The following is a 14,991-nucleotide window of genomic DNA, read 5'->3' on the forward strand; positions in this document are numbered from 1 at the left end:
AACTGTCCTGTGTAGTCTGAACATCATTTCCAACCACAAGCAGCTAAGTTCTTTTCAGTTTTATTCTACATGTACAAAGCTTTCAGTGATAACAGGTTTAAGCCAGTTCATCTATGTAACTAATGCTTCCAGGGAACTTCAGTGGTTTTTACGTGTTTCATGTGTAGCTTATCCACTAGGTTGTCTACCTTGACATGGTTTATGCAAAACAAAGGTGGCGGCCTTGTATAGCAAGGAAGGCTAAACCTAAAATTTTAGAGTAGTGAACAGAATACCTCCCTTTCTTAACTGTATACTAAATTGATGTACAAGAGAACAAACCTGATTGCATCAAGCGAGAAATAATGTAACTCGTCAATATTTGTTAAACTGGACAGCACAATTATGCAGTAAAATTGAGAACTAAAGGTAGGATAAATAGGATCTTGTAGCCCACACTATTCAATTCATAAGTTACTGGTCATTGGGTAAATAGTCTCCATGTTCCTAAGCCCTGCAAGAGGATGTTGATGTGTTTCGAACCCCTCCTCCCCCACTGATTTTTGTAGTGTACTTGTATCTTAAAGGTTTCTGGTGGCTTTGCAGTTTGGTGCTTACTTTCCCTCCATGTTAAAGAACAGTAGATGTTTCAGCACCCAGAGTGCTGCATAGCTAAATACATATAAGGTCCCTAAGGTGAGAACGATTGCTTTGCGAATGCTTGTTTAATTTAGGTAGTGGTTTCTAGCTGCACACACATCACGATCAAAGCAGCACTCTCCCTTTTGCTGCTGTTGCCACTGCAGGCGTATGCTACTGTATACAGACCGGCTTGTTTCACTACAGCCCTGATCCTCTTTTCTCATTTCTAGCGGGGTCCTATATTCATCTTAGAATAAACATCGCAGTCCTACAGATGGTCTAGTAGGTACTTATCATATGAGACCAAAACATTGACTTACGGCCAATCTTTCCTTTGGACAATTCATATCACTCCCATGAGTGTTTCCACTCAAAGCAGAACATTCTCTGGTTGTACTGAGCACGTGGTTATTGAGTACATTGTCATATGTTAGCAAACTTTACAACTCTAGCTTTATATTGTCTTATACATTGTCAATGTACCATAAGCTATCATTTATTCTGAAGCCCTTTATCTCTTATTTGTTTGATTCCAATACGATTTAAAAAAGCATATATACCCCTGCCTACATGAATGATTCAATTTCTCTTTAATAATCTGTGCTTTTCTGTGTAGTAAGTAAAACCAATTTAGTTGAGATGTCACACTCGGGCATCACAGATTAATCTAAATATTCCCATTATCCCTTATTCCAAATGATTCCCTTGTTGGCCCTTTCACCTACTGTATCATAGAAACCCAAGCCCACAAGAGAATATTGGGTTGCCCTTTTGTGTTACTATATATGCTGGACACCTATGCACATGAGTGAGTGATAGAAAATATGAAAATAACATATATTCCTTCTTCACATGTAGACAGTGTCATTTATTTTGGCTTGCTGCTTTAACGTATTCTGTGTATATATTAAGTAACAACTTATTATCATTTAACACACTCTTCCGAAGCCAGTCTTTGTATTTCAATGCAGACAACAACGTTCACATCCAGTCACTACTGCAAGGGGTGTGTTGAAGGTAAGAGACTGGCTGAACCTTACTACTGTCTAGCAATGCACTGCCTGACTCAGACCGTTAATGTTAACATGCCCAGGTGCTGGATTCATACCTGCAGGGTCTTCTTCTGCTGATGCATGAGGTAGGCAATCACCACACTGCAGCTGCGGCTGATCCCCGGGCTGGAGTAGACGAGCACTGAGAAGCTCGGGGACAGATGAGTGTCTGCCAAAAGGGACATGAAATAGGGGTTTTTATCAAGCAAGTTTAGGCACTTTCTCTTCCTATCAGAGGAGAAAAAGGATCCAAGTGGGAAGCCTGTACAAGCAAACAAGATGGCAAAGACTCAAAGGATGGGCACTCAAGAGGCAGTTTAGCATTCAGTATAACTACAACCTCGATGGACACTCAAGACACTTATATATAAAACAACATTAACAATAAAGGGAATGTGGGGTAATGTACTCAGGAGCTCCACAGGGTAAGACTGAAGCTCAGTTAGTTCCTCACCCACAATTGCTGTTACAGATACTGACTGCAAATACTTCATAGCAATAGCTGTGCCACAATATAGGTCACAATTTGTGACAGTAAACAAGCCCTTTAAATAATTTGCAAGAAAACACAATCTGCCTGAGTTATAATTCTATCACTCGTTGGCCCACTATAGTTTTCTAACTGTTCCTGTTGTGGTAATCATTTTTATTTATTGACCAGAAGGTATCAGAGCCCTTAACAGCATTTGCACATCTGTCACAACAATTGTAAGTATAGATACACAGTGACCGTATGAAAAAGAACAATAAGCATCAGGATATACAGGTGATACAGTTTTGGGGTATATATGTATGTCGATTAGTGAGGTAGCTTTAGAATATAAATATATCTAGGACACTTTAGTGGTAGATACAGTACATATACAAATAGTGCAATACAGATTTAGTATAGCAGAAAGTGTACAGAATATATGTGGAGTACATAAAATATATAATGATAATAGGAAGTAGATACTGAGGTAGCTGAAGAGGGTGTCATGACGGTTAGAGGTAAGGCACAGAAATTATATTGGCAGCAGAGACTTTAAGACAGTAACGATGTCGGCAGGAGAGGTGTAATATACCAGTGCTAATCGTGCACACAGGGAGACAGATATTTACCTGTAAACCTTACTAGGCTCTGCAATTACTTCTCTGATTATTAAACCACATTTGACAAAGTAGTAATTTTCACATTGGCTATGAATTGGGTCTATTTTCTTCACAGGAATAGTATCATTGGTCCTCAGTTCCACAATAGAGCAGGTTGTCATTGAGTATAGGATAGCGACTTGTAGGAAGGAAATTATGGCAGGGCAGCTGTGCCTGTTATCATCAGTCCCACAGAAAGAAACTCCACCTTTTAATAATGGTCTGTTAGCTGAGTAATTATGACCTATATCTTGCCTCTGGCCTGAAGGCTACAGCCAGCAAGACTGTATTTGAGACATGGGACCCCGAAGGTCTCTCTTTTAGTGCCCATGCAGACTGTCAAAGCCAGCAAGTGTGATGCTACTTCCCCTGTCTGCACCTTTGCTGTACCTGCTGTTGATGGGTAAGAATGAGAAGTTACTCTGTCAGTGCTGTCCTAATGAACCCTCTGCAACACTAGTTTTCTGGTAGCAACAACTTCAGAAGGGAAAGAATCCATCATCTCCCATTCCTGCTCTCCACCTACAAGCATCTCATAGTTGTTTCTGAGAACATTAAAGGTCAACGGAAAGACTCATCAGCATTGTGTGTGTGGCTTTGTGCCAGAAGAGACCCGGACGGTGCTGTGGTGAACGTGCACCCGGAATAATGCAGTCTTAGAGGCGTGGGGTACGTGTGCACTGCGGCTGCCTGAGACCTTCCTAACAGTCGCAGCCCGGACTGGCAGCCCCGGAGAAGCTGAGCTGCCAGGCCGAGTAGCTGAGGCCCATTGAGGAAGTTCTACACAGCAGGCCCAGTCCATTGATGGAGGAGAGGAGAGTGGGGTCGCGCCCTCAGGTATTGTGGAACACTGCCTGGGCGGGGTGCGGGCCGGAGGGACACTCTCTCAGCCTCTCAGTCCTTCTGGCGACGTGAGCCTTTGCTTCGGCTCATGGTGGGGCCCGTACTGACCAAAAAAGTGGCAGTACTGGGGCCAGAGTGAGAAGCTGTGATCTAGGTCATCGTTGATCCATGTGGGGGCAACTGTAATGGAAGAAGCTGACTGTTGTAATACACATTGCCAATATTGCTGCTAACGAACTGCCGAACTGTCTTATGACGCCCGACAGTATTTCTGTATAACGAAGTCCACGATTGTAGCGCTATGCATTGCATTATTTCTGCCTTGCAAAGTACAGGATTGCAGCTGCCCGCATTGCATTATTTCTTCATTGCAAAGTACATGATTGTAGCTACGCATTGCATTATTCCTTACGGGCAAAGTACATGATTGTAGTGGGACGCATTGCAGTATGTCTTTATTGCAAAGTACATTATTGGGATGTGACGCATTGTAATATTTCTTCATTGCGCAGTACATGTTTATAGCGGTACCCATTGCATTATTTCTCCCATTGCAAGGTACTGGGGTGTATCGTTAAACATTGTATTATTTCTCCTGTGCTCAACACAGGATTGCATTGTTAAGCAGTTCACTATTGTCTGCCCATTGAAACGTGTGTGATTCTAGCATTACAAACAGCATAGTATGTTAAAAGCAGCGGTTGGGATTTGAACCTACCAGCCAGCCGGGACAAATATGACCCTGTATTATATGTTGATTATTGTATCATGTGGTCTGATCGGATATCTTTTTGTATAAAGCTTTTACTCATTTTATCAAGCTTGTATGGAGTCCATTTGTGGTGTCACCACTGGGTTGCTGTGAGAGTGGTTGCACATACTAGACACTTGTGCTTTGGAGATAGGCCTGGCTGCTCGTGCCAAGCTACTAAGGGGGTGAGCAGGGCTATCTCAAACGGCGTCCTTACTTGGCCTAACGTTGAGTGGGGAGTCCTGTATCGCGCATTTTGTGACAGTATTGCGGGACTGGGACTCCGGCTTCCAACAGGGTATAATATTCGACATGTGCTACTGTGATGTATGAGAGTGGTCACCGGATAAGGTGATCCTCATGGCCGGGGTGAGGTGTGATGAAAAGTTAGTAGCAGACCTGCAGGGCTCGTGTCAATTGATTACTGTTCTAGTTGGCTTCCTTGACAGTGAGGGAACTTCCTTAAATGTGTGCTGATGGTCTTGTCTAATCTGCCAAAGAAAGTCAGAAGACAAACAAACTTCAACATTGGGTAGATAAGTCCAAATCCTGTGCACACGTATAAGAGTAATAGGTCCTGGTGTCAGAACCAAACAATTGAGACAATGTTCATGAGAACAAAAGTAATGAAGGTCAAACTCCAGAATTGCGTAAAGATGAGATTTATAATTCAATCTTGATCAGTACACATGACATAAACCAGCCGACACGTGTTTCGTCACACCGTGTAGAAGATGTGACTCTTCAGGGCTGGGAAGGACATGAAGGGAAATAAATAAATAATAAAAAGGGCAGAAATGAAAGAAACTGATCATCAAAACATTCAAATGGGTGATGAGGTGAAATTCAGAGCCACCTATCTAACTATGGAAACCCTATGGTGTGTAGAAGCATAGTAAAGTGACATAATCAAACATAGATATAGACCAAAATATTTAGTGTGGTGATATTGTGTATCGAAACGGTGGACACTTGTTAAAGGAGCACGGTGGTTAAATCACTTGAAAAAAAGCCAATAGTTCCAGGGCTCGTTCTGAGAGAAGACAAAAATATATGCAGAGTTTCGCAGTACGTAACAAAGTGCGGAAATGTAGAGTGGTTGAGAGGTACTGGACACAAAACATTGACATTTCCCGGTGATGGGTAAGGAAAACAAATCGCAACAGTAGAAAATTCTGTTATAAAATCGCGGGTGAGACCCTTGACATCCTTCAGAATAAGCACCAATTGACAGTAAGAGAATGTGGTCGTTTGTCCAAAAGGCATTAGTACAAAAGAACAGGTCCTAACAGTAGAACATGCAAATGGAACATAAACAAAATCCGAGATGTGTTGGCTGTAGATATAGTACATGACATGCTCTAAATTCACAACATTCTAGTGAGTTAAGGAAGTAAGTTTAGGGAGGAAGAAAGATACATGGTTGTACGCAGGCAGATGGAGAAAGAATTCCTAAAGTAGTGCTGTGTCATGGGAAAAAGGAGATAATGGCTAGGGCATATTACTCATGAGTCCGAAAAAGTTTAATGAAAGGGACAAGCAGATAAGTACCTGTACGTTTCTAATGTAGAATGGTGAGTCTGTAGGGGAAAAAAAATCTAAGTCAGGACCAATGTTCCCTCTAATTTTGTTCCTCTGTGTGCAGCAGTGTAGGGTCTCTGTGCACTGCAGCCATGGCTATGTGCGCAAGGAACCAGACCGTGTGTGTGTGCAGAGCCAAATATCCCTCCAAATTTTTGCTTAAAAATCTGAAAAGATGGTGCATTTCCACACATACAGTGCCACGTTAAACTATACTATGTTGTGTTGTTAGGTTTGCCGTAATGTTTAGAGCAAATAGAAGTCAAAGTACTTAAAAAGTATTTTAAAGTTGTGTAAACTAATTACATTGGTGATACTCATGGTACGGCCCGGGGGCCGCCAGTGGCCCGGCAGGCCTTCATTGGCGGTGCATGGACCTTGCCTTGTTGTTTCTAGGCAAAGTGGAGATGCATGTGCTGTAAGAAGGAGTGAAAAAAACAACAAAGCCTCATTAACAAGTAAATGGAAGACCTGTGAAGTACTCAAGTGCGGCTGTGTGTGCGCCCGGGAAGCTGTCTCAGCCCGGGCTGCCACAAACGAATGGGTAAGTGGGGGGGGGGGGCTGGGGCTTAAGCCCTTTGAGCCCAATGGGCGTTGCGCGCCTGGATGTAAGCACATTCAGAATTTGGACAATTGCGCCTAGAGACAGAGACAGATAGGGACAGATACAGACAGATGGGAAAGAGACAGATAGGGACAGAGACAGATAGGGACAGAGACAGATAGGGACAGAGACAGAGAGGTAGAGAGATAGAGAGAGAGAGTAAGGTAGAGGGAGGGAGGAAAAAGGGGGTAGAGGGAGGTAAGGGAGGTAGAGAGAGAGGGATGTAGAGGGAGAGGGGGTAGATAGAGAGGGAGAGGGAGGGGCAGAGGGATGGAGAGGGAGGTAGAGGTAGAGGGAGGTAGAGAGGGAGGGACAGAGGGATGGAGAGGGAGGGACAGATGTAGAGGGAGGGACAGCGAGGTAGAGAGAGAGGAAGAGGGAGGGACAGATGGACAGAGAGGGAAGGGGAAGAGAGGGAGGGACAGAGAGGGAGAGGGAGAGGGAGGGACAGAGGTAGATGGAGAGGGAGGGAGAGCGAGGTAGAGGGAGAGGGAGGTGTAGGTGGAGGGAGAGGGAGCTAGAGGGAGAGGGAGCTAGAGGGAGCGCGAGCTAGAGGGAGAGGGAGCTAGAGGAAGAGGGACAGAGAGGGAGGGACAGAGAGGGAGAGGTAGGGGAAGGTAGAAGGAGAGGGAGATAGATGAGGGAGAGGGAGGGACAAAGAGGTAGAGGGAGGGAGGTAAAGGGAGAGGGAGGGAGAGGGAGAGGGAGGGGTAAAGGAAGAGGGAGGGAGATGGAGGGAAGGAGGGACAGAGAGGTAGAGGGAGGGAGAGGGAGGGAGAGAGAGGGAGAGGGCGGGACAGAGAGGTAGGAGGAGGGAAGGGGAGAGGGAGGGACAGAGAGGTAGTGGTAGAGGGAGAGGAGGGACAGAGAGGTAGAGGGAGGGACAGAACAGGAGAGGTAGGTAGAGACAGAGAAGGAGGGAGAGGGAGGGACAGAGCGGGAGAGGTAGGTAGGGACAGAGAGAGAGGTACAGGGAGAGGGAGGGAGGGACAGAGGGGGAGGGGTAGGTAGAGACAGAGGGAGGGAATGGGAGAGGGAGCTAGAGGCAGAGGCAGAAACAGAGGTAGAGGGAGGGACATAGAGGTAGAGGGAGGGACAGAAAGGTAGAGGGAGAGGGAGGGACAGAGAGGGAGAGGGAGAGGGAGGGACAGAGGTAGATGGAGAGGGAGGGAGAGCGAGGTAGAGGGAGAGGGAGGTGTAGGTGGAGGGAGAGGGAGCTAGAGGGAGAGGGAGCTAGAGGGAGCGCGAGCTAGAGGGAGAGGGAGCTAGAGGAAGAGGGACAGAGAGGGAGGGACAGAGAGGGAGAGGTAGGGGAAGGTAGAAGGAGAGGGAGGTAGATGAGGGAGAGGGAGGGACAAAGAGGTAGAGGGAGGGAGGTAAAAGGAGAGGGAGGGAGAGGGAGAGGGAGGGGTAAAGGAAGAGGGAGGGAGATGGAGGGAAGGAGGGACAGAGAGGTAGAGGGAGGGAGAGGGAGGGAGAGAGAGGGAGAGGGCGGGACAGAGAGGTAGGAGGAGGGAAGGGGAGAGGGAGGGACAGAGAGGTAGTGGTAGAGGGAGAGGAGGGACAGAGAGGTAGAGGGAGGGACAGAACAGGAGAGGTAGGTAGAGACAGAGAAGGAGGCAGAGGGAGGGAGAGGGAGGGACAGAGCGGGAGAGGTAGGTAGGGACAGAGAGAGAGGTACAGGGAGAGGGAGGGAGGGACAGAGGGGGAGGGGTAGGTAGAGACAGAGGGAGGGAATGGGAGAGGGAGCTAGAGGCAGAGGCAGAAACAGAGGTAGAGGGAGGGACATAGAGGTAGAGGGAGGGACAGAAAGGTAGAGGGAGAGGGAGGGACAGAGCGGGAGAGGGAGGTAGAGACAGAGAGGGAGGTAGAGGGAGAGGGAGGGAAAGGAAGAGGGAGGGACAGAGTGGGAGAGGTAGGTAGAGAGTGAGAGGGAGTTAGAGGAAGGGAAAGGAGAGGGAGGGAAAGGGAGAGGGAGGGAGAGGGAAGGACAGTGCGGGAGAGGTCAGTAGAGACAGGGAGGGAGAGGGAGCTAGAGGGAGAGCGTGGGACAGAGAGGTAGAGGGAGGGAAAGGGAGAGGGAGGTAGAGGGAGGGACAGAGAGGGAGGGAGAAGGAGAGACAGAGGGAGAGGGAGGGACAGGGAGGTAGAGGGAGAGGGAGGGACAGAGAGGTAGAGGGAGAGGGAGGGACAGGGAGGGACAGAGTGGGAGAGGTAGGTAGAGACAGATCGGGAGGGAGCGGGAGGGAGAGGGAGCTAGAGGGAGCGGGAGCTAGAGGGAGGGAGAGGTAGAGGGAGGTTGAAGGAGAGGGAGGTAGAGGAGGGTAAGGGAGAGGGATGTAGAGGGCTGGAGGTAGAGGTAGAGGCAGAGGGAGGGAGAGGAAGGTAGAGGGAGAGGTAGGTAGGCGAAAGGACAGAGCGGTAGAGGGAGAGGGAGGTAGAGGGAGAGGAAGAGAGAGGTAGAGGGAGGGAGAGGGAGGTAGAGGGAGGGACAGAGCGGTAAAGGGAGGGCGAGGGAGGGAGAAGGAGATAGAGGGAGGGAGAGGTAGAGTATTTGCTACTTCTGCGGACATTGTAGACAATGTGCAGCCTTTAATTTTAAACTTTTGTGTGTTCTAGGAGCGAAGTTGAATGTTTTCAGATATGTTTTTGTACTACCCTAACAAGGGTGTAAACGTTGATTTAGGTGTTTCACTGGTAGTAAGGTCAAAATGTCCGGTCTTAATTTTGGAGGTCGGTTTTGGGGTAGAACATTAGCGTCAAACAGCCCGGGCATTGTTCATAATAAAATCAGTGTTGAGGCGATGCTATCGTTTTTAAGAGAACAATGAGACTTTGTTTTTATTAACCCTATTTTGCTTATTAGTATAGAGAATAGCCCTCATATGCTAGAGTCTGCATCAGGGCCATCGGATACTTTTTAGGACGACACCATACTTCCTAAATTACATTCCACATCACTATATACCACTTCATAACACACCATACCACTCAACTCAGCGCCACTCCATAACAATACACTCTACTCCACATTAGAAGGCTTCACTCCACGCCACTTTGCACCAGTAATTTTTAGCCATACTGAATAGCAGCCACACTGCTGTACAACATAGCTAAGACAAATTGGTAAAGCTGTAGGCAAGATCTTTTGGCTATGCCAGTGCTTGTTGTTTATACTTAAGCATACATTATAGGATCTCCTTCATATTTTGTCACTTTTGATGTCAATACCAGCTGGGTAACAGGAGTTTTAAATGCATCACTGCACGAATGGACCATCTCAATCTCCTTGCCAACTCCGTCTTGTTTATTGCTCTCTATCAAGGGGTAGACCTATATTAGAAGCAGAGTTGACTGATCTTTTTCTGCACAGTAACTACAAGTTAAAGGCATTCAATGCTCTATTATTTCAATCTCCATTCGTTTTCGTTAGGATACTGCTGATTTTCTTTGTGTTGTCTGGTACATCGTTTTCAGATTCCTGGGTATGTTGTGGTAAATATATTATTTCTGAATGGCCTTTAAGACGATGTGGTTTATTAAAAAAATTATGCCCATTCAATGCCAATAGGATCTTGTTTTTTTCCCATTTAACGTTTAATCAAAAGGTTTTGCTTTCAATTTAAGTTCAGTTTAAGATCTATAGAAATCTGGCTTTGGTTTAAGTTTCATCTGCTTCCCAAGTCAAATTGAAAAGTGTCTCATCACTTCATCTTTGCAGTGTTTTATTGTCATCTTGTGTCAACAGAAGCAGTATTGGTCCAGGCGATTTTGACTCCCACGTTTTTTCTGTTTTTGACATTGCCAGTTTATAGTTTTTTCGAGAAAGTCAGAATTGGTTTTTGAGCAGATACTAACCTATGGCTCCCCTTCCTAATTCTCAACAGAATGGGAAATTTGTTCCATTGCGTTAATTTGCTGCAATTGATGTGTAAACATTTCTTGTCACTACTGAAAACTGAAATCTTTGGACTGTAGTCTTCATATTTTGTGCCATTATGAACTATCTGCACTACAGTTTGGTTTAAAAAGAATGCAGTTGTAACAAATAATATTGTCATGATCATGAGGGAGTCACTGATTGCTGACATCATGCAAACCTAACCTATTTACACATCACACATTACACATCATCATTCAATAACATCATTTACACAGTAGGCAGACAGAAAATGAAACATCCTGAAAAGACAGACACTAAACATAACCCTGTTTTCTCGCAGCACGTTGGAAAAAATTGTCTTCATGTCAGTTTTCAGTGTTTTATAGATCCTCTGCACTTTTTTGCACATGTTTTATTTTCTTCTTTCAAGGGTTGCTATAAACTCTTTCTAGGACTGATAGTGGAAAATTATTTCTGTTCATGATTTGGATAGTGCTTCTGAATAGTATGGTGGGAAATATAAACTGAAGCTAATGGGCACTCAGTAGGGAACCCTGGCCTTATGGGAAACCTTTTTATTAAATATACAGACTGCACCTTTGGCCAATGCAAAATGATACTTTTTTTGCATGCTTTTTTCCTCACCCACCCACTAGCTGGTGGAACGATGCATTGCATGTGAATCCTGAGTAGAATCACACTGCAAAATATTCACAGCCTCAGCCACCAAGCACCCTTTTCGTTAGTCCAAGAATCTTTCCATCAACAGCATAAAGTTAATGCCTAGCAATTTTGTGTTCCATGTCATGCTTCATCTCATCTTCATCACTCAATGTTGCTACAGTCCTGCTCTTCCCACCGACTAACCAGGCCCCCAAAATCCATTTTGTTCAACTTTTTTATTTCCCTGTTCATCAAATGACTCCAGGTTCTTACACCATGTACTCGTTAATCATACCTTTTTTTTGTTACAGGCTTATATTTTACTTCACTCCCTAGTCTGACAGGTACTCTAGGCTTACTCTGATTCAGATTTTATCATTTTTGACTTAAAGCCAATTGCCATTGACTGACAGTTGCCTTTAAACTGAACAGGAACAGGGTTACGATTAAAATATTATTGCAGAAATATCTACTGGGGGGGGGGCATACTCAAACTGCTACTTCTGTGGACATTGTGGACAGTGTCTAAGTTATTGCTGCGTGCTTGATAGACTGTCTCTCCAATATCTTGCCACTTTCTTTTTTACATAAATGTCTTGCAGCGTTTTAAATAAACGTTCTTACAAAGCTTTTGCAGCGTTTTTACATAAAGTTGCTTGCACTTGCCTCTCCCCTTCTTTCTTTCCTCTATCTTCCTCACTCCTTTCTCCTTTCATTCTACTTGTTCACCCATCACCGATCTCACCTCGCTCCTCTCATTCTTAATCTCTGTCACCTATTCCTGAATGAAGAGGCTCAGAGGTCAGAGCATTGCAGAGGCCCGGCCAGGGCCGCTCGTGCACATCACGCTATTTAAATATAATGAGAGAGAGGCTCGGGTGAGCCTCTCTCCTGACCCTCGGGGCCCAGGTGTGCGTGTGCAGTGCACCACTTAATTTGTTAATAGCCTTAATTTTCTTTGATGAAGTGAGGGGGCCCCTGGAGCAGCCCCCCCCAACATGTGGCTGCGGGGGGAAGGGGGGGCTGTGTTACGCCCCTTGTCCTCTGTCTGTTTCGAGAGCAGGGAATCCGTGTGTGTCAGTCAAAGGCAGGCTGAATGTGATTGGTTCTGGATTTCGACTATGCAGATTTTTAAAGCAGCGAGTAACCCAGGATCTACTGAGAATGCTTTATTGTGAAGAATGTGTCTGCCTGTTCATCTTTAGATTGTTATTTTGTGGTGCTATACAGCCATATGTTTTTGTTAGAGTTGGTGATGATGAACGTTTTCTTACTGTATGTAAGAAGGGTTTTTACTTTTTCTGTCCGTGTGAGCTGCAATCAAATTTCTTTAATCTTTATTAGAAAACGTTTCTGTAGTTTTTAACTGAGGAGATGGGTTTCTAAAGTGTGTGGTCTTCGCAAACCGGGAGGAAAAGCTGTAACATTTCCTTCCGAGCGCGGTAACGTTTCCGAGCGTAATGCGACTGCTTGCGGCGTGTTTGACACTCTACATTGTGTTTTTTTGAGTGCACAGCTGCTGGTGTGCCTTGCAATTAGCACGAATACAAAATTTCACACCTGGGCCATCATAGAATCCTCGCATTTTGGCGTTGTCGCGGTAGTGCGCGCTGTCTGTGCGCGCCCGCTCACCCGCGCAGCTTATTGGGAACAGTGGTCAGGACAAAGAGCGCGCAAGTGAGAAGGCAGTAGTGGTGGAAAACGATAACAAGCATTTACAATGCAATGGTTTTGCCTTTGTTAAAGTTAGAGCTATTGGCATTGCTCTTGACACTCTGAAGCTCCACTCTGAAGCTCCACTCTGCACTCTGAAGCTCCACTCTGCACTCTGAAGCTCCACTCTGCACTCTGAAGCTCCACTCTGAAGCTCCACTCTGCACTCTGAAGCTCCACTCTGCACTCTGAAGCTCCACTCTGCACTCTGAAGCTGCACTCTGAAGCTCCACTCTGCACTCTGAAGCTCCACTCTGAAGCTCCACTCTGAAGCTCCACTCTGAAGCTCCACTCTGAAGCTCCACTCTGAAGCTCCACTCTGAAGCTCCACTCTGCACTCTGAAGCTCCACTCTGCACTCTGAAGCTCCACTCTGCACTCTGAAGCTCCACTCTGAAGCTCCACTCTGCACTCTGAAGCTCCACTCTGAATCTGAAGCTCCACTCTGAAGCTCCACTCTGAATCTGAAGCTCCACTCTGAAGCTCCACTCTGCACTCTAAAGCTCCACTCTGAAGCTCCACTCTGCACTCTAAAGCTCCACTCTGAAGCTCCACTCTGCACTCTAAAGCTCCACTCTGAAGCTCCACTCTGCACTCTAAAGCTCCACTCTGAAGCTCCACTCTGCACTCTAAAGCTCCACTCTGAAGCTCCACTCTGCACTCTAAAGCTCCACTCTGAAGCTCCACTCTGCACTCTAAAGCTCCACTCTGAAGCTCCACTCTGCACTCTAAAGCTCCACTCTGAAGCTCCACTCTGCACTCTGAAGCTCCACTCTGAATCTGCACTCTGAAGCTCCACTCTGCACTCTGAAGCTCCACTCTGAATCTGCACTCTGAAGCTCCACTCTGCACTCTGAAGCTCCACTCTGAAGCTCCACTCTGAAGCTCCACTCTGAAGCTCCACTCTGAAGCTCCACTCTGAAGCTCCACTCTGAAGCTCCACTCTGAAGCTCCACTCTGCAGCTCCACTCTGCAGCTCCACTCTGAAGCTCCACTCTGCACTCTGAAGCTCCACTCTGCACTCTGAAGCTCCACTCTGCACTCTGAAGCTCCACTCTGAAGCTCCACTCTGCACTCTGAAGCTCCACTCTGAAGCTCCACTCTGCACTCTGAAGCTCCACTCTGAAGCTCCACTCTGCACTCTGAAGCTCCACTCTGAAGCTCCACTCTGAAGCTCCACTCTGAAGCTCCACTCTGAAGCTCCACTCTGAAGCTCCACTCTGAAGCTCCACTCTGAAGCTCCACTCTGATGCTCCACTCTGCACTCTGAAGCTCCACTCTGCACTCTGAAGCTCCACTCTGAATCTGCACTCTGAAGCTCCACTCTGCACTCTGAAGCTCCACTCTGAAGCTCCACTCTGAAGCTCCACTCTGAAGCTCCACTCTGAAGCTCCACTCTGAAGCTCCACTCTGCACTTCCACTCTGCACTCTGAAGCTCCACTCTGAAGCTCCACTCTGCACTCTGAAGCTCCACTCTGAAGCTCCACTCTGCACTCTGAAGCTCCACTCTGAAGCTCCACTCTGCACTCTGAAGCTCCACTCTGAAGCTCCACTCTGCACTCTGAAGCTCCACTCTGAAGCTCCACTCTGCACTCTGAAGCTCCACTCTGAAGCTCCACTCTGAAGCTCCACTCTGCACTCTGAAGCTCCACTCTGAAGCTCCACTCTGAAGCTCCACTCTGAAGCTCCACTCTGAAGCTCCACTCTGAAGCTCCACTCTGAAGCTCCACTCTGATGCTCCACTCTGCACTCTGAAGCTCCACTCTGCACTCTGAAGCTCCACTCTGAATCTGCACTCTGAAGCTCCACTCTGCACTCTGAAGCTCCACTCTGAAGCTCCACTCTGAAGCTCCACTCTGAAGCTCCACTCTGAAGCTCCACTCTGAAGCTCCACTCTGCACTTCCACTCTGCACTCTGAAGCTCCACTCTGAAGCTCCACTCTGCACTCTGAAGCTCCACTCTGAAGCTCCACTCTGCACTCTGAAGCTCCACTCTGAAGCTCCACTCTGCACTCTGAAGCTCCACTCTGAAGCTCCACTCTGCACTCTGAAGCTCCACTCTGAAGCTCCACTCTGCACTCTGAAGCTCCACTCTGAAGCTCCACTCTGAAGCTCCACTCTGAAGCTCCACTCTGCACTCTGAAGCTCC

General features: G+C 46.6%; 1 protein-coding gene across 4 annotated transcripts in view; it reads right to left on the reverse strand.

The window, feature by feature from the left end:
* STYXL1 (serine/threonine/tyrosine interacting like 1) overlaps positions 1 to 14,991 on the reverse strand; it is a 299,858-nt gene that overhangs the window by 73,912 nt on the left and 210,955 nt on the right. For all 4 annotated transcript variants that reach the window (XM_078679636.1, XM_078679638.1, XM_078679639.1 and 1 more), the window contains one exon: positions 1,730 to 1,842. In XM_078679636.1, coding sequence (XP_078535762.1) covers positions 1,730 to 1,842 — 113 coding nt within the window. The remainder of the gene's footprint in view (positions 1 to 1,729; positions 1,843 to 14,991) is intronic.

This window comes from Lissotriton helveticus, chromosome 3_1 (genome assembly GCF_964261635.1).
Source record: "Lissotriton helveticus chromosome 3_1, aLisHel1.1, whole genome shotgun sequence".
Classification (NCBI taxonomy): Eukaryota; Metazoa; Chordata; class Amphibia; order Caudata; family Salamandridae; genus Lissotriton; species Lissotriton helveticus.